General features: G+C 46.0%; 1 protein-coding gene across 1 annotated transcript in view; it reads right to left on the bottom strand.

The window, feature by feature from the left end:
- The window catches only part of CSMD2 (CUB and Sushi multiple domains 2), a 490,403-nt gene that overhangs the window by 92,834 nt on the left and 375,566 nt on the right, over positions 1–22,003 (bottom strand). The window contains exons 32-37 of the mRNA XM_054999125.1: positions 20,847–21,050; positions 18,373–18,497; positions 11,562–11,658; positions 9,188–9,292; positions 5,773–5,891; positions 5,371–5,440 (exon numbers count right to left, since the gene is read on the bottom strand). Of these exons, the coding sequence (XP_054855100.1) occupies positions 5,371–5,440; positions 5,773–5,891; positions 9,188–9,292; positions 11,562–11,658; positions 18,373–18,497; positions 20,847–21,050 (720 nt within the window). The remainder of the gene's footprint in view (positions 1–5,370; positions 5,441–5,772; positions 5,892–9,187; positions 9,293–11,561; positions 11,659–18,372; positions 18,498–20,846; positions 21,051–22,003) is intronic.

The following is a 22,003-nucleotide window of genomic DNA, read 5'->3' as shown; positions in this document are numbered from 1 at the left end:
CATCTATCTACATGTAGCTATTAAAAATGTCTTTTTAAAAAAATAAACAGGTAAAAACCATTTCTCTTTAAAGTGTTTGTGGTCAAAGTAGTATATAAGAACTCAAATCCCTAGAGGCAATGGGGCCGTCACACCAGCTACTTCAGAATTCAGAGGTATGGGTGTGGGTGGGTGAGGGGAATTACATTTTTAAAAAGTAAAGGGAAGGAAGGAAGACTTATAGTGAATAAGAGTAGCAAGAAACCTCCTCCCAGGTGTGCTCACATTAAAAAAAACTAAACTTGCAGGGAGTTATTTTAAAATACGGGGCAGCATTGGTAAGGGCTGGGAAGAAATGCCCTCCACCACAGAATCCACCTTCATATTTTATTACTTGCGGCTGCAATCTACATGAGGCTGCATTGCTAAGAAAAGCCTGACAGAAGGAAAACTACAGGAGATGCAGCATCTGGGTCAACTAAGCACAGAGCTCTCTGGCTCTTAATTAGAGACAGGCATGAACCAAAATACGAACCAAAATTAAGCACGAACCAGGCCAGTTCGTGGTTCGTGAGCCACAGTTCGTCAGATTCCATTTCTGATGAACCACCACGAACTTTAGGCTGGTTCGTTTGGTTCATTTTTTGGTTCGTCATTGCAGACAGCCTGGTGCCAATCAATTGGTTTCCTAGGCAACAGGGGATGGACTTCCTGCAGACCTTCTGCTGACCCGGAAGTGACCTTCTGCTGACCCAGAAGTGATGCTTCTCTGACCTGGATGTGATGTTTTCACAAACCAAACGGACCGGGTCGCGAACCAGGGGCAGTTTCATGAAAGTTCGTGGTTTGTGGTTCGTGAAATTTGACAAACCACATGGTTCATTTTTTTCCCGGTTCATGCCCATCTCTACTCTTAATGGCTCTAGCCTAAGTAAGAACGAAAGGTTTAACATCTCATGCTTTGCTGGAATGTCACACCAAAAGGGGACGGAAACTGGGACAGCCAAAAAGTTAGATACTATCTTCTTCTTCTTGAGGCAGGAAGGTCAGAACTGACCCGAGAGGAGGATGGCCTCTCAAAGGGGAGAATTTATAAAGTTTCAGGATTGGAGGAAAAAATTCTCTTTCCCTTGTTTATCTTTCTTGGCTGGGCACAAGCCATGAAGTATTAAGTCTTTCCCTAAGGGCTCTAAGGCAAGGGACCACGGGACCACATTACAGTGAATAGGGAAGTAGAATACCACTTCTGACTACAGCTATGGGAGGGGTATACTCAGAAGTTTTTTGATAAGAAGCATGGGATTTAGTAAACAAGCACATCTGGGAGAGAAGTCTAATAAACACCCTTCCCGTTTCTTCCAGCTGTATACCTGCAGGGATCTTTATGTGGGGAGGGCTTCAAAATACAACATACATACATTTGCAGTCTGCAGGGCAACATCCAGGATTCTATTGCGTCATTCTGCCTAATGAACATAATAGCTCTAATCATATTTGTCGCTCCATTTAGGAATGTGCGGATGCAGTAATGAGGCTCTTCCTAGCATTATGTTGCCGCTTGGTTAATGGTTTGGCATTTGCCCTCCAAAAATTGTTAATAAAAATTTTGAGCAACTTCAACTTTTCTAGTGATAAGCATGCACATTAACAGTGCCATCCTATGCAGCTACCCACCAGTCTAAACTCATGGATTTCAATGGGTTTAGACTGGGATAACTCTGCCTAGTATTGCACTATCAATTTCTCTTAGTGCAGGAGTGAAAAATGCAGGCAGTTCAGAAGACAGAGAGCCAAGCTACAAGTGACGCCTGACACAGGTTGGACACTTGTCAGCTTCCCTCAAGTTTTGATGGGAAATGTAGGTATCCTGGTCTTGCAGCTGTAATGGAGAGCCAAGTTGTAAAACCAGGACGCCTACATTTCCCATCAAAACTTGAGGGAAGCTGACAAGTGTCCAACCTGTATCAGGCGTCACTTGTAGCTTGGCTCAGAGGAAAGCAAGGAAAGAACACTTGGACACTGAACTGAAGGCCCATGCTCATTTACTGTGTTCTTATGGTTTTTAAATGATTCTAATGTTTTGTTTTTATTTATTTTATGGGGACACGACATGGATCAGTGGTAGAGCATCTGGTTTGGCATGCAGAAAGTCCCAGGTTCGATTCCCTGCATCTCCAGCTAAAAGGATCAGGTAGTAGATGAAAGGAAAGTCCCTGGAGAGCCACTGCCTGTCAGAGTCGACAAGAGTGCCCTTGGGAGGCCAAGGGCCTGATTTAGTATAAGGCAGCTTCATGTGTTCACATATTATTTTGTAAGCTATCTCAAGTAGGTCTCTGGAGAGGTGGCATATCTATATTTGAAATAAATAAACAGGGATGCACACCCTTAAGGCTCAGCTCGTCTCAACCCTCCAAGCAATGCTTCATTTAGAGTGCAACAGTATATACAGTGACTCTAATCTACATCCACCTGAAATGAAATGGCTTCATCTGGAGTCATTCTGCACAGGATCAGATGGGTAGCCATGTTGGTCTGTAGTAGAAAATCAAGATATGGGTCCAGCAGTACCTTAAAGTTTTCAAATCCTGGACATCTAGTTAGTCGTTAACAGGGCTTTTTTTCTGGGAAAAGAGGTGGTAGAACTCAGTGGGTGGCCCTCGGAGAAAAAGGTCACATGGCTGGTGGCCCCGCCCCCTGATCTCCAGACAGAAGGGAGTTTAGATTGCCCTCCGCACTGCTCCAGCAGCATGGAGGGCAATCTAAACTCCCCTCTGTCTGGAGATCAGGGGGCGAGGCCACCAGCCATGTGACCATTTTCAAGAGGTGCCGGAACTCTGTTCCACCGCGTTCCAGCTGAAAAAAAAGCCCTGGTCATTAAAGTGCTACTAGACCCAGATCTTGCTCTTCTGCACAAGATGGCACTGTTAGTATTGAAAGGGGTCTGGCCCTTTCACTGCTTAACAGGTTTCCAAGGCTTAGGGGATACTGTGAAGAGTATCCTCTCAGAAATACCATTCTTTAAGCCATTTTTACCTCTGAATTTAAACTTTCTTTTGGGTTACAGGGTGGACATACATGCTAAAGCTTGAAGCTGAATGTTGTATCACTGACTGACATTTCCTCTGTTGACAATCGAGAAACAGGGCCATTGCTCTGTTAACTATTTCTCCGACACAATGAGATTCACATCTTTTTGGAGTCCTTCTGATCATTAAATGTGTTGTTGCTCAAGAGAAGGTCATAGGTTGTGACCCCCCGCCAACCTTCAGAGATGGTCCACAATTTAAATAAAATTCACCTCCAACGGTGGCACATGAATGTGGGAAAATCTTCTCCCACTGGGTGATCCCATTGATAATGCAGAAAGACCTCTCGCCCTCATTGCTGGGTTTCAATGAGGGAGGGACAGCTGTCTGCCCAGTGAGAGTCCAGGGAGCATGTCTCCCCTCCTAAATAGTCCTGCCTGGTAGGTACAGCCTTTCTCACTCTGTCTTCTACAGCCCCAGAACTCTCTTCTTTGTCCCAGAGATTACACAGGCCTGCCCTTTTAATTGATGCAAATTCCCCTCCATTTAATGGCCCATCCTGTGAATATTTCTGCTGGCTGTGCTGCTCCCTACCCCTATAAATGGAATCCCACCTCAATTATTTAAAAGAAAACATCTAGATTGAAGGAAACAGGAAAGAAACTCAGTCAATCATGTCTTGCAGGAGGACTCTGAAAAATTTCACCAAAGCTCAATCTCATTTGCCTTATTAAACATAACAGGGAAAATATTTGCAAGTCTCCAATCTAGAAAGAAAAGGGTGGCAGGAGGTGGTGGTGCTTATACTGAATTAGACCATCGGTCCATCAAGTCAGGATTATATACTCAGACTGGCAGTGGCCCTCCAGGTTCTCATGCAGAGGCCTTTCACATCACCTACTGCCTGGTCCTTCTTAACTGGAGTTGCTGGGGATTGAACCTAGGAACTTCTGTATGCCCAGCATATGCTCTACCACTGAGCTGCAGCCTGTCAAAAGCACTATCTAATTCAGAATCTGCAAAAGACTCCAATACATATTTAAGCACAAATTAAGCATCTGAATTTTCTGAATTCTCTGGCCCCCTCTACCAAAACCTCCTGATCACTGAAAAGTTAGCTTTTTATTTCAGGTGTTCTAAAGTTTCAGTCCTTAAATGTGGTTGCACTGTCCAACCACTACTCTAGGCTGGCATGTTCTCCGCGGAACATTGGGTTCTCTTATGCGGCCCATAGAAGGCAGCTTGAAAGACTTCTGAATTAAAAACTCAACCCCTTCTGCACTCTGATGCAACTGTACTGAAGGGGGGAGTTGAAGCGAGCACGGCTTAGCAGTTACAACGACATTGTTTTATGGCCTTAAGGCTTCAGGAAGGCGATTCAGGCACCTTGAAAGGAACATGATTCATTAGTCACATCTAATCATTCAATCCAAGTGATGAATGCAGAAATTCAGCTTGACGCCTCCCCCTTTCTATGTTGGGTGGGCAGGGAAGTGTGAAGGGGCCCCATCCTGGGATGTTGCACATTATATTGTTGAGTTCTTCAATTCTGAAAGCTATGTTTTTGTGATCTGTGATTTATCGCTTTATTTCTGTTAGTCTTGTAACCCGCCCTGAGCCCGTTTGCGGGGAGGGTGGGCTAAAAATCAAATAAACCTAAACCTAAACCTATTCTGTCCATCATAGTTCCACAAGTCTCTGTGGCGTTTATCTATTTACTCATCTTCCTCTCCGCCATTTTATCCTCACAGCAACCCTGTGTGATTAGTTAAGCTGAGAGTATGCAACTGGCCCAAGTTCACCCAGGAGAACTACCACAGCAGAGTGGGGATTCAAACCTGGGTCTGTTAGTTCCTTGTCTAACACCCATTCAATCACCCATATCCACAGCTGATGTGGAACTCTGAGTCTGAAGTCATCACTTTCTGTTCCGGAAAGAAGTTGCCGAATTTGTTGGACTTTATTAATTATATCTTAGTCGCTGCGGTGCAGAATTTAAGAGCTATTGCTGGTCCAGATAACTCTGATTTTGAATTCTGTGTAATCTCATTCCTAATGTCTCCAAGACCAACAGGAAACAGTGGCATACTTCTTGTCATAAGGACTGTGTTATCCTGGGTTGGAAAATCCCCACTGAGATGAGATTGACACCTGGTGACATGTTCTACATATAGAGAGAATAGCCAGTCTTTGGATCTCAAAATGAACATCATGATTCATCCTTCCTCTCTGGGAAGGGAATCTACCATTTTTGTCTCACTCATTTCACTGCCAATAAGGAGGCAGCTGCCCAACTAGAATTTTGGGCAAATGTTCCAATTCAGCCTCGAGAAAATTTTAATAATGAACGGTGGTGGTCTCCTACCAATACAGAGTGGAGGAGGATAGTTCCAGCGCCGGACAGTCCCTGGCATGCAGGAAATGTGAGAATGCCCCTGGAGAAGGAAACAGGACCATTAGTGGGTGGCAGATAACACACGGAAAAGCAGATCTCATGGGGAAAGTGGGAGAATCTCTGTGTCAAAATTTAACAGCAGTAGTTCTGCGCCAAGCAAACCCCAAAGATTGTACGTGTTGGTATGTTTCCCCGAGTATGTGATTCTTTGGCATCTGCATGATCCCTAGGCCACCAGTCCTTTCCCGACAAATTCCATGACAGGGGATGGGAGGATTTTCCCCTTTTCCCATTCCTTTTATTGTTCCCTGGTTTTGCTCAGCCATAAATATCTCTCCTCTTGAATTTCTGAAACTCAATAGTGTTAAATACCTGGAGAGCATAACCGGGTTCACACTGGAAGGAGACAACATCATTCACCAAATATCTTTCCCCAGTCTTCAGGCCGTTACTGGGGATCATGGGTTCTGGGCAGCTGGATAATCCAACAGCTGTAAGAGAGCATAAAGAAAAGAAGGCATTGGGAGTGCATATGGGGCTGCAGGTAAGCATCTCATCATCTGTAGATGTTGGGAGATGAGAACTGTCAGACTCGCTGATGAAGTTTTCAGAGCACATTTCTCTTGCTCAGCTGCCACACTGGATTAAAGATGGCGGACACTCTCAGTGGACTGTCTGGTGGTGTGCTGACTTTCCCCTGTCACAGGGCTCTTGAGCTTTGATTCTCAGGGACCTTGTCTGGGACTTGCTGGTGGAAAAGGACTCAAGGCTGCAGCTATCTCAGATTTGACGGACGTCAGTGTAGACTCAGCTGCTAGCATGCCGCCAACCAGAAACTGCAAGCAAGAGGTGCTCTGGTTCCTTAAAAGCCTTTTGATAGATAAAAACATGTACACTATGGATGCCGATAGGACAAAGAGGACTTATCTTCAGCTCCCCTGAAAACCAAGAAGTGAAAAATGGAACCAGTGACTTGCAAACCAGCCTCCAGAATCAAGAGCTGAGCAATTTGTCTTTTGGGTATATGATCCTATGCAAAATCCAGAGTACAGACTCCTTGCTCCCAGCTTCCTCATCCCACCACTTCCACATGGGGGCTGAACTTTGAAAGAAGATGCCTCTCTCTTCACTTGGAAGTGATGCTAGGGAAATAGCAGCCGCTCGCACAGAACCCTTTCGGACAAAACAGCATTTACTTGAGTGGCACAGACTTAGGAAGCTGTCATGATGAGATTGGCCACTGGCCCCTCTAGGTCAGTATTCTCTCCTCTGGTCAGCAGAAGATGCCCAAAGTACCCTAGTACCACTAGCACTGGATGCCTGCATTGGATGACTTTCTGCTACATTCTGACTCAAAATCCAGGTTGAACTAAGCAACAGGCAGGGACAGAGTATAGGTCAGAAAGTAGCTGAAATGGTACCTCTCATCTTCTGCTTCATGCCCCACAAAAGAGACAGTACCAATAAGAAATATTAGAGGTTTTTATACCTCCTTCTCAAAAACAAAATAAAACAAAATAGGAAATTTCTGGTTTTGCCTAAGGACTTGGCTACCGCCCATGAGAGACAGCCTTCAAGCTCAGGACAGAATGCCAAGTATAGGATGAGCACAGTGGTAGAAATAGCACAGCAACTTAGGCCCCTCTTGGATCCCAGTTTGATTTGGGAAATCCACTGCTCTCTGGCTGATCTGCCTGATGGGGAGAGGCCAGTCCTGCTGCCAGTAGTAAAAAACCCAGCCACTGGTGATCGGTGCTTGCTATGATTGTGGTACATGCAGGAAGCTTGTTAGTGCAAAAGTGCTCAGGCACGTTGTTCATTGCAACACCTATGGCTGCCAGAGATACCTTTACTAGGGCTATTGGGAACTGAACCACTGACTTGATGCATACAAACATGCCCACACTGAGCTATGGGTGCAGAAAGGGACCACTAAGCAGCACTCTAGAGGGGCTTTAACTGAAGGAAGCTTGGATCCATGGCAGCACTGCAAGCTGAGAGAAAAAGATATATCAAAGCAAAACTTGCTTAAATAAAACAAGTGGGATGGGATTCTGATCATGTGACCATGAGAAGTGTGCCTAAGAAATGGGCACCATACTCCTAGGTGTAAAGAGTGCCCATGTGCATGGAAGCACCTCAGGCTACTGAGTTTCACCCCACAAATAAAAGGCAACTGTCTGCGAAACTGACCTTGCCTGGGGGACTCCCTCCAGGAGTTGGCACCAGTTCTTCACATCTCAGCTGCTATGAGTGGCACTAGAAGTGTGGTGCAGCTGCCTTGGCGGTATGAGCCAGGCTTCTGGCTGTGAAGGCTGCAGCGTAGTCTGTGGGCTTCACATCTCAATGATCAATGATGCAGCGGCCAAGGAACTGGCAAGCACACTGCTACATGACAGCCTCCATGCTGGGTCTGCACCTGATGATTTCTGAGGCCACTTCTCCCCAGCAAATAGCACAACAGCCCCTGGTCCTGATTAGCATTTCCCACTCAAAGTTTTTTCCCCTTACTACTAAATCATTAATGCCTGAAACACAACAATCCCCATAACCACATTCTTGGGGCACAAAAACATATTCAAGAAATACAGTCCTTAACAAATTAAAAGCTCTCCTAAGGCAAAAGAACACATGGAGGAGGCTGCTTGGTTCATCTCTGCTCGATTCCTTGTGTCTCTGGCCAGATTCTGCTGAAGGCATATAGTTCTCCTATCAAAAGCATACCCAGATCAGTTACTCACACAGAAACTGTGTGTGTGTGTGTGTGTGTGTGTGTGTGTGTGTGTGTGTGTGTGTGTGTGTGTGTGTGTGTGTGTGTGTGTGTGTGTGTGTGTAGGGGGCTCCTCTGAGTGTGGGTAATTCTTACCCTTTACTCTCTAGAAGTACACCTTTCTAGCTGTAAGACAGTAATGTGCCACCTGTTTTATGTGCCCTCAGTTCCTGGAAGGTTGAGAAACCCGAGGCCACAGTCTGTACAGAGCCCTTTATCCTGACTAGCATCCTTCTATCTTTATGAAAGTTGTTTTCTTTTTTTCATTTTTTTAAAAGGCTGATTTCTTGCTCAAATCAACATCTATTAATAAGCACTTCTCTGCATACACCTGGCAGCTACGCCGTCCTCACCCCACTGAAATGCCCCATCGCTCTTCTACACACTTCTTCTTTTTTAAAAAACAAAGTTCCCCCTATAAAGGCTAGTTGAGGTCCACATTGGCCTGCTGCAGTAAGTCTTCAGTGGTTGAAAATTCCAGTCCTACATCCTGTGCAGTATTGGTTCACCTTACCTCTGATTTTAAAGCACGGACTTATCCATACCCGGCCTACGTTTCCCCATATTTTTTTTTACACAGTCATGAGGACTAGGATCTTCAGATGTGATTCACACTGGAGTAGAAATCTTGATGCTGTCAAAGCCCACATGCCTGTACACCAGATCCTGTGCTTGTGCGGCAGTCATGACAGAACACACATAACCCCTGATAATACAATCTTTACTCAACATAGATCCGGTCCATAACAACCCAACCTGGGCAATAGGCATGCACAAAGGAGACCCTGCTAGATCAGATGAGTGGTCCACCTGGTCCCTCATCCGGTTCCACACAATGGGCAACTGGTTGCTCCGGAGGAAGAAGTCACAGGACATGCTGCATCCCTACACAGGGATTCATAGGTTTGCTGCCTCTGCATACGAAGATTCCCTTTAGCCACCATGGCTAGTAGCTTTGGATGGACTTCTCCTTCAGGAATCTTGCCCCCCCCCCTTTAAAGCCATAAGTGTGCTTACTTTTGTACTCCAGGTGAAATCCAGCAGCAGAGACGCTGATGTCAGAGTAGAAATGCAAGTAGAGCTGGTTGGAAGTGCTGTTGAGCAGTGCAGGGACAGTTGTTCCTAGGAGGAAAAAAATAAACAGAGGCAAAGGTTGCAGCATTTTATGCCCCCACCCCAGCCCCCGGCCAGGGATGGAGTGGATTCAGCGGGTTGGAGCCAGGCTACGTTTTCCACTAACAGAAGACATTTCCAGCAGTGGAGAGCAACCGTCCAGCTTCCTCCCTTTCCACAATAGCTCATTGATCCCCCTGAAATTCTGCTACAGGGAGGCTGGGGGAAACACAGGAATGGCTTGAGGGGCAAATCAGTGGTCTGCAGCAGGAAGGAGGAATGGGAAGCAATTATACTTCTTCTGTTTGGGGGAAATTTAGTCTGGATCCAACCTGTTCACCGCATTAGGGGAGGTATGTGTCCCCTGTTATTGACTGCTCTACTGTCTTTGGTACAGGACTGCAGTGCTGGGAGAGATCTGCCAGACATTGATGGGAAATATTCGACTCCCACAGCGCTCTAGAGGAGCCGATGTGAGGATGTAGGAACTCCAATGGTTCATTATTGAATTGTATTTTAAAAACATCCTCCAGATTCCACTTAATTGATCTGTTTTAAGCATATAAAACAATGACTCGAGCTTGGGAGCGGAGACTCGCTTTACTGTTTTGCACGCCTCTGCCTTTCCCGCTGCCTTTAAAGATCTGTGGGGCAACTCTTGTCTGATCATAAGATGCTTCGGAGAATGCCATCCCATAACAGGAACAGCCTGGTCTGCTGTTTTGATCAGCCTCTAATGAGGCTGGCAGAACGAGGCTCAGAAAGGCTTTCTCAAAAGAAAAGAGATGCATTTCATTACATCAAGCTTCCTTTGGTCAGACTAATGGATTGAGAACGGGATCTGGAGATGAGAAGGCCTGGGAAAAAGGAGTAAGAGTCATGAGGGGGGCTCTGCCCCTCTGCTCCAATGTTTACTGTGTGAAAAATGATGGGGAGGGGTGGGTCTGAAAGAGCAAGGCAAAGGCAGCCCGGGAGGAAAGAAGGAAGAGCTCCAGAAAACATTTCAAACGACACTCCCGCTGAATTTCAAAAACTGTGACTGAATTCAGCCTCTGGATAGGTATTGGTCCTTGCAAAAGGAACCACCCAGAGACCTTTGGAAAGGACAGAGTGGCAGGCACGCAAGGTTGGATCCAGCTAGTATTTCTGCTGGTAAAAGAAGGAATGACGGGTCCCCTTTGACCACCAAAATACTAAGCTAGGGATGATGGGCAAAAGCCATGTGGGACAGGGACTGTAGCAAGGAGGGAAAATAGGTGAGATGGAGTGGAAAAAATGCTGGCTGGATAGCATCCATATTGTGGAGCTTTTCGTTGGTGGATTTTTAAGCAAGGTTACTGCAGGTTACTTCTTATTCTACTGTCTGGCCACACAATTCAACATCTGACACCTGTGCCCTGCAGGCCAGTGTGACTATTGGGAAAGCACTGTCTACCTGCCCATTTTGTGCAGACATGCACAGGCAAAGATCCCTTCATTCAGACTCACAGACACATTTCCCTGCTCCGTATGGCCAAAGCGGGTTTCATCAGGACTATGGAGCCAGCAAAATCACAACATACGGCATTGTGTGGTGCAAAAACACTGTGGGAGTGCACTTATGCAACACCTTTGGACTGTGCACTAGAAACATGCCAATCTTGCATGGATCTGATTTGGGCAGAAGGAAGAGTGATGAGTATAACATTAAAGCCAAATCTGTCTATGTGAGCAACAGAAGAGATCTCATGTCTGCCCCACTGTGACCATAAAATCTGGGCATTAATCTTAAAAGGCCTAGAGCCCAAACCAGGCCACAGAAAGCCAGCTGCAATGTGTTGCCAACAAGCTGGCATTGGCGGAAGCACTGGGACAACAGTCTCCTCTCTCAGGCACCGCAAAATCAGGCAAAACTAGGCTATGGTGGCACACGAGATTTTAAATCTTGTTTGTGTCCTCATTGAGCAAAGTGGGTAGGGGATATTTGCAGGGGATGTGGTGGAAGGGAAGGGGGTGTTGAAATCCTTCTCCCTCCCCCAGGGCTGTTCTTCCTTTGCATACTCAGATGAGGAAGGAAGGAACTTGGAAGAAGGGGAGGTTATGGCAGGAGGAAAGCTAGAACAGGTTTCTGTTATCTGCTCCCTTTGGCGTAGGTGTCTCTTGCTCCTGAGAACACCTGGCCTTTCAAGTCTAGAGACTGCTGCCTTTGTCCCTCCCTCCCACCCGCCCCAAATGAGTCATCTTTCATGTGTTATATGGATGGAAGCATGGCCCGTAATGTGTCCATCTCGCAACTTACCGGAGAAGCTGCCTAACATGGTGGCCGTGTTATCCCCACCATCAAACACTTCCAAGGAATCCCAGTTCTGTTCTGTGACAAAACTGATCACCTGAATCTGGGAAAGAGAACCAGGAAAAAAGAAAGAAATCTGGGTCACTAATCAGATGTCATTTGCCATCAAATTTGATCGAGACCCTTTTTAAAACAGCCACTCAAATCTGCTGCTTTCAGAGAACCCTTCTCTGACCCACAAAAAATTGGGTGGTAGAGGATTACGGGACTTGTTCCAGAGCCATCCATTCAATTCACCAGGCAGGGATGGTGCCCAGACTTCTCTGTCCTCACTGTTATCCCCACGTGAAAGGAGAGCACACTTAAACATAGCCAGTACTTCCAGCTGATGTGAGGGGAAGTTCAGTCAGGGAGGACTGGCTGTCTCACAGGGAGTGGAATATTCGATCAGAGCACCGAGAACTCACAAAAGCACAGTGACTGAGGGACAGCGGGTTGCTTAATCCATTTCAAGAGATTGTAATCATGAAAGAGGGTTAAACCTTTATCCCTGAAATATTAGCATTCTTGATATAAGGAGTTGGGTGTGTCAAGGGTGACAACATTTAAACATGAGAATCTGCATAGTGTTATGGTTACAGTGTTGGACTGGGGTGAGGCAGGTTCAAATCCCCATTCTGCCATGAAGTGCATTCAGTGACCTACTTCTAAGGACTGTTGGGGAAATGAAACCAAGAAAGGGAGACCCATGTATGCCACCCTGAGACAGACAGACAGACAGACCAGCCCCATAGCCTGAGCTGGTATAATCCAGAAAGAAAAAAGGTTTCTTTCTCCCAAGCCAACAGAAAGGCATTACCTTGGCCTTTGGGAGCAGTATGTGGTGCCAGGGGTGTGCAGGATATGTGGGACATTTAACACTTGGGAGATCTCCACCCCTTTCCTTCCTTTTCTCTTGCTGGACTTGACAAAATCCAAGCAATGCTTTTTATTGGGGCCAACCTAAATAACCTCAGACATTGTACAAGCTTCTGAGCTCCTCAGACTTCTTCATCAGGCTACAAACATTAAAAGATGGACCGGGGGGGGGGAAAGCAGATTTGTTCCAAGTTCTGAACTTCAGAACCTGTCATGCTAGCCTTCGATGTTAGACGGAGATGAAGACAGGCTTACAGATTCTAGTTTAATTGCTCTCCTTACTGACCCATCCCTAACATTAGGAGCAGGGCAGAACAAAAGGGCCGGTCACTGAGGGGTCAAACATGAATTCTTTTGCCTAGTCCTAGTAAGAGGACTGATACCCACCGTTCTAGACTGGCCAGGAGCGGGTGATTTCTCCCCTCCTGGACTCTGTCCTGATTTCTGCCTGGGACCACAGCATGTGTGGTGGAAACGCAGCAAAATTATGTGACATGAAATGTTCCAAAGGCTATAGCAACGTCTAGATAGTTGGGTTGGGAAAACTGATTGGAATACCAAATTAAGCTAAAGGGCTGAGGAGGCAGATATTGGAAGAGCAGGATGGGGAAGAGCTTCCTGCTCTTACTGCTGCAGATCCCTGAGGACTGGAGTTACTCTGAGCATGGCCACAACCCATGAAGTGTGCCTTGCCAGTCCCACTTTGGGGGTCAATGAGAACCACGAAGCACAGAACTGCATTTCGGGTGCACTGGCCAGGCAACTTCGTTCTAACCAATTTATGACCTCTTGTTCCAGCAACCTAAAAAAGGAGGCCCCTAGCCTCTCTTCCCAATGTGACAGAGCTCTTGGTTGTGCTGCAGCTCTATCGATAAAGAAGTGGCCCTCCAGAAGCAACACTCACACGTCGCATGCTCCTTTGGTGGTCCAGGAGCAAAACTCACTGCCTGATTCTGTTAAGTACACCTTAAGAAAAGGTCCTCGGTTAACTCCTCCCCACTTTCAGCCACAAAGTCACAACTTCATCCTGCATGGGATTGCTTACTCAAGGTTGAAGGAGATTTGAGGGCGGAGCAAGGAGGAAAGGGGAAGGGAGGGACCTCAGCAGGTATAACGCCATAGAATCTGCCCTTCCAGCCAGCCATTTTCTCCGGGGGAATTGATCTCCGTAGTATGGAGATCAGTTGTAATTCCAGAAGATCTCCAGGCAATACCTGGAGACTAGCAACCCTATTAAATCCTGCAGTTCTCCCCATCTTCTCCTCTGCTTAATGCAACTTAGGGAAAAAAAGATGTGTGTTGGGAGAACAAATCATAAACCATTATCAGTGGCATTATAACTTGTTTCCCTGTTTGATTTATCTTGAATAACAACTTTGTAGGGACTTAAAAGAAGAAGAAAAAAGGACTCAGACCTTCAGAGTCCGTCTAGCTGAAATGCTAATGACCCCCGTGGAGCCTCTCCCCATCACACTGGCCGAGTGAGCCCTTGCATAATTATCCCGTAGTGAAGATTTACGATATTAGAAAGCCAGAGAGTTGCTTTCGTTCTCCCTCTCTCGATCCCCACCCACGAGCTTCCTCTTTTTGGAAAGGCATAAACATTTGAAGGTTCTAATTCTAGGGCGATGTGAGGGATTCAGGAGAGACCAGCATGTATTTACTGTCAGGGATATAAATTAATTCACCCAGGAAAGAGCTGTCTCTAGAATGAATAATTCATATTAGAAGCACTTGCTACCTCGCTGATTACATAAAATCCTCATCGGCCTGACGCTGCCTGTGTTCCGCCGCAAAGAACACTTCCATTCATTCCCATTGTCTCCCCTGAGTTGCTGTGGCTTAACCTTGACCTCTGAAACAAAATGGGGTAAATGGATGCCTACAGGGCTGGGCAACTGATGAAGCATGATACCAATGCAGACCGCCACTCCATCTTGGTCATCAGCCCAGCCCCCACCACATATAAGGGAGAGAACTGTCAGGGTTGATTTCCCACCAAACAGAATTCACAGGCTGGGGTACCATGGAACTTACCTGTGAACAGTTCCAAAGTCAAACGTGATTTGTGAGTTGTCTTTAGTTCTGTCCCCGTCTTCTCTGCTTGATGCAACAGAAGAGGGGGGGAGGTGTCTGTTGGGAGTGTCTTAAGCACATAATTCTGTCTCTGGATCAGGACCATGGTGTAATGTGTGGAAGGAACTTCAGAGCCCCCATCATGGCCATTACACTCTTACACTGAATTGAAATGGTCCAGGGAAGGAACTATTTGGCCTAGTAGCACCTTGTGGATCTACTCCCTCAATACCATTTCTGTTCAGGGTAACAGTATGGTGGGGGTGGGGGGTGGCAAAGCTCCATTGGCATAAGTCCAGTGGTCCCTATCCAGAGTGGAAACTGCACTCGTGCGGACACTCACATATGTTACGCATGACCTGGAATGTGTTCACAGGTTGGATCTGGGGGCCCCTACCCTGCAAACTCCGTCTCGTGGAAATGAATCTTCACACCCAGTTCCTCTAGAGTTGAGGGCAAGGCAGGAGTGAAAAAAGACTGTCTGAATCTTGGTAGGCCCCCTTATTATTTCTTGGTTTGCTTATTTATGATATGCCTGCCAGGCTTTCGGCAAGAGCTACCAAAGTGAATAACCATGAACTGACAATAAACAATAAATAATGACAATAAGCTTCCTTGACACATCTGGCTGCCACCATATGAACTCACATGTTTACTCTAGTCATCTTTAGAGGCCTTGCTTTGGGTACCCCCACCATTTGAGACTAGATAATAATATAATAATAGCATTCAATTTATATACTGTCCTTCAGGACAACTTAACACCCACTCAGAGCAGGGCCGTTTCCAGATGACTTACCTGAAGCCGCTCCATGCTGCAACGTTGTGGATCGTGCCGGGGAAAACGCGGCATGGAGTGGCTTCAGGTAAGCCATTAGGAAATGGCCCAGTTTACAAAGTGTGTTATTATTATTCCCACAACAATCACCCTGTGAGTTGATGGGGCTGAGAGAGCTCTGAAAAAAGCTGTGACTGTTTCGAGGTCACCCAGCTGGCTTCAAGCAGAGGAGCGGGGAATCAAACCCGATTCTCCAGATTAGAGTCCTGCTGCTCTTAATCACTACACCAAACTAGACAGGCGGAAACCTGGGCCGTTTCCAGACGGCTGACCTGCACCTGGGACATCGCGCCACGTTTCGGATCGTGCCGGGGAAAAAGCGAAATATCGCATTTTCTCGTGCGAGTTTTGCGCGACGTCTCGGTTGTGGCACCAAAACTTTGAAATTCCCTCCACAGAGAAATTTGTCTTTCTTGCTCTGTCATCGTCTTCCACCAGTTGGTGAAGAATTTTCTATTTCATTTAGGGTATCCTCAGTAAGCTCCTATTGACCCTCCTCCCTGGCTGCATTTGTGTGTCTATACATTTCTGTTGTATTGTTACATTTTATACATACATTTTTAAATATTGTTCTAGTGTTTTAAATGGTCTAATGCCTGATGCTCACCATGCTGGGGACCCTATTTGGGAATAAAGGGAATAGACAGATGTTTCAAACAAACAAACAAACAAACAAACACACAAACACACAAACACACAAACACACAAACACACACACAAACACCATTAAAATGCTGGCCTAGCTGGAATAAGGTGTGATCCAGGAAGATAGTTCTTATTCATTCTGTTAAGGCGCTGAATTGCAACCTTCCAACTTTTGAAGAGCCCTTCTACTGGCCTAAGGAAAAAGTCCTGTGTGTGTATAGGAAAGGATTCTGGGACATATTCTAAGGCACATGCTCAGTTCATGTGGGATGTTGGCCAGAGTATCAACCATCCCATGAACATATGAAACTGCTTTCTCCAGAATGAGAGCATTGGTCTATCAAAGACCATCTTGTCTACTCTGAAGGGCAGAGGTCACAGGTGGAAGTCTTTTGCATCACCTGCTACCTGGTCTTTTTCACTGGAGTTGCCAAAGATTGACCTTCTGAGGGTGAATCGGATACTCTGCCACTGCTCTAGCCATAGTCCCTCCACAAACCTGTGGCTGTGCATTGCAGGTGGAAGGCAGTGGGCCAGCTGTCTCTCTGGAAAGGTTATCTGCCTTTACTTAGGATCCCATTGAGAGACCCCTGATAAGGGAATCATGTGTTTGTAAAGTGCTGTCAAGTCACAATCAAGTTACAGTGACCGCATTGGGTTTTCAACACAAACGAGAACAGCGGTGGTTTGCCACTGCTTGCCTCTGCGTAGTGGCCCTGGACTTCTTTGGCGGTCTCCCATTCAAGTACTAACCAGGGCTGACTTTGCTTAGCTTCTGAGATCCAATGAGACTGGGCTAGCCTGGGCCATCCAGGTCAGAGCCTAGGGAACCTCATAGTCAATCAAACCAAAATTTGAAAATAGTCAGCTGGAGCAGGGAGAGGGGGAGGGTTTTGTGTTTTCTGAATCTTTTCCTTATTTTTTCCACTTTCTTTTAACCCCAGTGTGCATGTGTTAGAAATCTGTTAGCAGCTTTGTGTCGAGGGGACTCTCACTTAGGCAGTGCATGCTAAACAAAAGCAGTGACAAGGTGTCTTAATAGCAGAGTGGCGCTCCCCCTCCTCGCTTTAAATGAATGAATTATCGCTTTTTGGAAAATGCAAGCACCAAGCACTTGGCAAACAACACTTCAACAGTTTAACTGCCTTGTTCCACTAAAGTGAGGTTCTCCCCACCCCCCTCTGTCATGCCTGGAGGAATTATCAACAACCATGGAAATAAGTCAGAAGAAATCCAGGGCAGAATTAATTATTTACAAAAGAACAACAAGTGTAGCAAAATGAACCTGTTAATTAGCTTTAGCACCCAAGGAAACACAAGGCAGTTGCCCATTTGGAAGCCACAAGAAGCGGATTCTAATTGTTTCTCTCCCACTTGCCTGCCTGCTGAAGCAGAGCCATTATCAACTAGGGCAGAAGTGAAATTACCCCAGGCAGCGCAAATCCAAGGCCTTCTTGATCCCTTTGAATTCAGCCTGAACCCACTGAGTTACCTGGGATTAGGTGTGCTTAACCCCCCAAGCTCTCATCAGCCACTGTAAGGATAAGGGAAGAAAAAAATGAGGGAGTGGGCCTGGAGAAGGCCCAACAGAACCAAACTGAAGCACAGGAATGGAATCCCTGCAGAACCAATGTGGCGGAAGGGGACCAGCACCACATCAGAGAATCACATCCATTCTACCCAAACCAAACTGAAGCAAGGCTCAATACTACTTGTTTCTGTTCTGTGGGCTGAACCCAGTGCCTGGAAGCTGTGAATGACACTGGTTCTGCCGGGCTAAGTTGCAACAGTGTCCATTGCCTTTAGAGGACAGTCAGGAGTAGGTTCCCTCCAAATTTGGCCAAGTTTGGTTGAAAAATGACCCCCTCCCCACACACGTTGGATAACTTCCAGAGTGATTTTCCCATAGAAAACAATGGCTGATTTTTTTTTAATGGTAAAAAATCAAGATACATTATTTTTGATTCGGACGACCTGGATTTTACCGAATCAGCCAAAATTCGGCATTTTAATCCACATTCTGAACCGAACTGCACACCCTTAGTTTTGTGTGAATCCTGTCATAAATCTTTCAAGTGTGATTCTCTGTGTAAGGGACTGTATAATGGATTAGGTTGTTAGGATGAAGATGGAGGTCAGAAGTTCCTGCTTCTTTGGAGTACAGATAAACAAAGTAAATAAAAAAGATAAACAGCAATAAATCAAAGAAGAGGCAGTCTAATGCATGACAACAGACAATCATGTCAAGACAGAGATTTCTAAGTGTAGTTGAACCAGGATAGAAACAAGTTTTCCGAACAGGGAACAGTGTACCCCCCCACCCCACCCCAAACATTTTACCTGTATTCCAGCTCCTTCAGGCACAGTTATTTTCCATACGCAGTTTAGGCTGTTTAAGTAGGGCTCAGGAAATCCAGGGGATAAGATGGTGCCTTTCCGCTCAGTTAAGTTTCCACCACAAGGCACTGGAACACACAAGTGAGAGACCGCACAGGTCAACTTTCAAGCAGAGCGGAAACATCTTCCCTGTTTGTCAGCCCTCTATCAAAAGTGTTTCTGCATCCACTGCTCAGAATTACGTTCATTCCCTCCCCCAAATACCATTTTTAAAAAATCTAGTTTTAAAAAATCTAGTTCGTAGCACTGAGCTTTTGTTTTCGCTGGAAATATCTGCATAGAATCTCTACCTTCTACTCGTGAGTGCATTTTTTGCAACTGTTAAAAACCGCTGATCTCCTGATACTTTGGGGACTGGGCATGGAGGATGTATGGGCCCAATGCTCCCTGTTTTACCACTCTGTACAAGCAGCTCCATCACCTATTTTATGGGGTATGAAGTGTTTTGCTCCAGTCACACAAAGTTACACTCATCTCATTATGGAACAACACAGATGTGCATCTCACAGAAAGTAAGGCAGAGAGTCTAAAAACATTCACTTTCAAGGGCTGATGTGAATGTTGCCCACTGACTTTCCATTGCTTGCAACTGGATGTGCATTTGGATTTCATCTATGAAGTCAATTCTGAAAGAATGAATCAGGGCAAGAATGTATTGGCCCAGCTGCCTAGGCAATGGAGACGTGTTCCCCCTGACACTCAGCCTTTGAAAACCCCGAAAGGAAGGGATGGAGGAACTTTTGTGGAACGCAAAAAGTGATGCAAGGGTTGTATAGGCACAGTATGTGTTTTTCCAACTAGTCTTTCCACTAGTGCTGTGCCAGGAGGAAGTAGGAGATTTTGCTGTAGTTTTTGTTGAGCATCAGTGTTTCAGATCAGTGCTAGCATTGTGTGTTCTTAATCTTGAAAAAAACCCCACAACTTCTAGTCAGAGAGCACTAAAAAAAAATTAAAACACCATATCAAGGAAATCAAAATTCAACACCAAGAAATGCTGAGTAAGTCGCCCTGAATAAATTATACAAATTAATAGAATGCAAATGCTCTTACCTTGTGCGATTCATTTTGCTTCTGCTATACATGAGGAGGAGCAAAGAGTGCTGCAGGGCTCTGAATAGAAAACGTTTTTAGCCAATCTTCATGCCACTGAGACTTCAGCAGGCATTATCCACATGTTTTCAAGCTTCTCAAAAGGGCTAGAAGTTTGCTTTTTCTTTTCTTTTTTTTAAAATAAAGCTAACATTCCCAGAAAGCTGAAGTTTGCGCTCAACAATGTACATTTCTTTTCCACATTCCCTTGGAAATCATGGGATACCCACAACCCTGACTATATCCAAATCAGGGTTGTACTACTAGTGCCCAAGATCCTGCCAGGAAGTTTCCACATTTTGGATGCACTTTATCATTTTGGATGCACTTTAAATTGCATCATTTTGGGTGCACTTTAAAAAGGCTCCCTGCTGTGGTCCAGAGATCCTAGAGTTGGGACCAGCACAACTCTTCCCTCCTAAGTCTTATACATAAAGGTGTACATATAGATAAATACCAAGAGCCTGACTGGGACAGTCCCAGCAAGGCAATGCAAGAGGAGGCCAAGGGAGAGAACAGTGGAAGCCCTTCCCACGGGAAACGCATCCCAAGAACAAGAGATTCCCCACAGGAGTTGCCCTGGCTGCCAGGGCTCTTGCTAGGGTGGGAGGCCTCCTGTAGGCACCCTCATTTGCAACATTTTTTTTAAAAAGTGATGTCGGCTACTTTGTGATGTCACTTCCAGGACAACCATAGAGTTTATGGCAATTCCTAGAGCTACCCTACATCACTTACAGATTTTCCCTAGCAGTGATGTGACTTACTCCTCCTATTTCTCCACCTTCCAACCCTACCTTGGAGGCCTATAGCCTGGGTGAGGCTAGGCTCCAATCAGTTGGACCATAGGTGACCACTGCAATGGGTGAGGAGGGGATGCTTCTGGGGCTGTGTGGTGTGGGCAGCGAGAGAGGGTGGAACCTGCAACTAGGAGATGGCTGCACTTCCTGAGCTGTTGCTTAATAGCTGCTCTCCTGAGAAGCCTGAGGTGAAGGAAGGAAGGAAAGCCAGGAGAAGTGAGGGAAATTTTCTGGAAGCTGAGATGGTTCCCTGTATCAAGGAAACTGCAGAATAAAAGGAAATTTGCACTGCACCTCTGGGTTCGAGTAACCGTCCAAGCAGTCAGGCATGGCCATGGAAAAGCACCCCCCCCAGCTTGCCCTCCAGAGCTCACATAGGCCTTGTGGCCTTGCCTGTAACATAAGAGTGTTTTTTCTGTACTGTGTTACATGTTCCAGCTCCACCTTCAGCCCTGCACCACCCTGGGCAGGAGAGAACACATTCAAATCTGGATTCAAAAATGGCCAGTCACAGCCTTGGTGGGTACATACCAACACAGGTTGGCACGGAGGAGTTCCACTGGGCGAGGGCTCCAGGCATGGTCAGGCACTCGATGCTGCGGGATCCCTGAAGGGTGTAGCCAGCACTGCACTCAAACCGAATCACAGCCCCCACGGAGAAATCACTGCCTATCCGCCTCCCATAGCGGGGCTCTGGCACGGAGCTGCACTGTGTGGCACTGGTTCGAGGAACCGCTTCAAAAGACACAGAAGGGGGATAATTATGGAACTGAACTGGTGGCTTGGGAGAGGCAGATTTTGGCTGCAAGAATAATTCATATAGAGCTCAGGCTCTCAAATGCTGGGCGCGTATCCCCTCCTGGAGGAAGGGGGTTTATATCAAAAGGCAGATGCAAATTTCAGACCTGATTTCCCCAATTGGCATTAATTTTTGACATTATATCTATAATACCTCTAGGAAAACTCTGGCAAAAGAGCTATCTGGAATACCCTTGTCCTCCTTTCCCAGAGCAAATCCACACAGTATAGAAGATTCAAACATGTAACCAATTACGATTTCTTTATTTCATTTATACCTTGCCTTTCTCCCGGACGGGGATCCAAGGCAGTTTGCATCTGTCTCCTCCCCTCCCTGTTATCCTCACAACAACCCTGTGAGGTAGGTGGGACTGAATGTATGTGACTGGCCCAAAGTCACTCAATGAGCTTCCACAGCAGAGCAGGGGATCGAACTTGGGTCTCCCAGACCCTAGTCTGACACTCTCGTCACTACACTATGCTGGTTAGGAGAATGGGATGGGTTGAGTTTGGATTAATGTATGTGGACTGCCCCTGGGCTGTTTGGGAACCAGGGCCTGCTCGTCCCTCAAGTATATTCGCTTGCAGAATAGACAGCTGGCATCAAATTCAGAAGAGGAGGCTACATTGCTGATAAAGAAAGGACAGAGGGCTGGATTTGTAAAAGCTGAGAGAAACTGGAGAAGCTTAGTTGGTAAATCATTTTTAACCAGAGAGATATTTTTATTTATGCTATTTATAGCCTGCCTTTCTCACAGTGTAAATCAATAGAACCACCAGGATAAGACATTCAATAAGCAATGTAATAGGATGAGCTAGCCCACTGGCTTCCTGCAAAACCTGCAATGCTCATTAACTTTCTCCTCCCCAGTGCAGACAGTCAGAGGTTT

This window comes from Eublepharis macularius, chromosome 15, assembly GCF_028583425.1.
Source record: "Eublepharis macularius isolate TG4126 chromosome 15, MPM_Emac_v1.0, whole genome shotgun sequence".
Lineage (NCBI taxonomy): Eukaryota > Metazoa > Chordata > Lepidosauria > Squamata > Eublepharidae > Eublepharis > Eublepharis macularius.
This window is presented reverse-complemented; position numbering and strand designations above follow the sequence as displayed.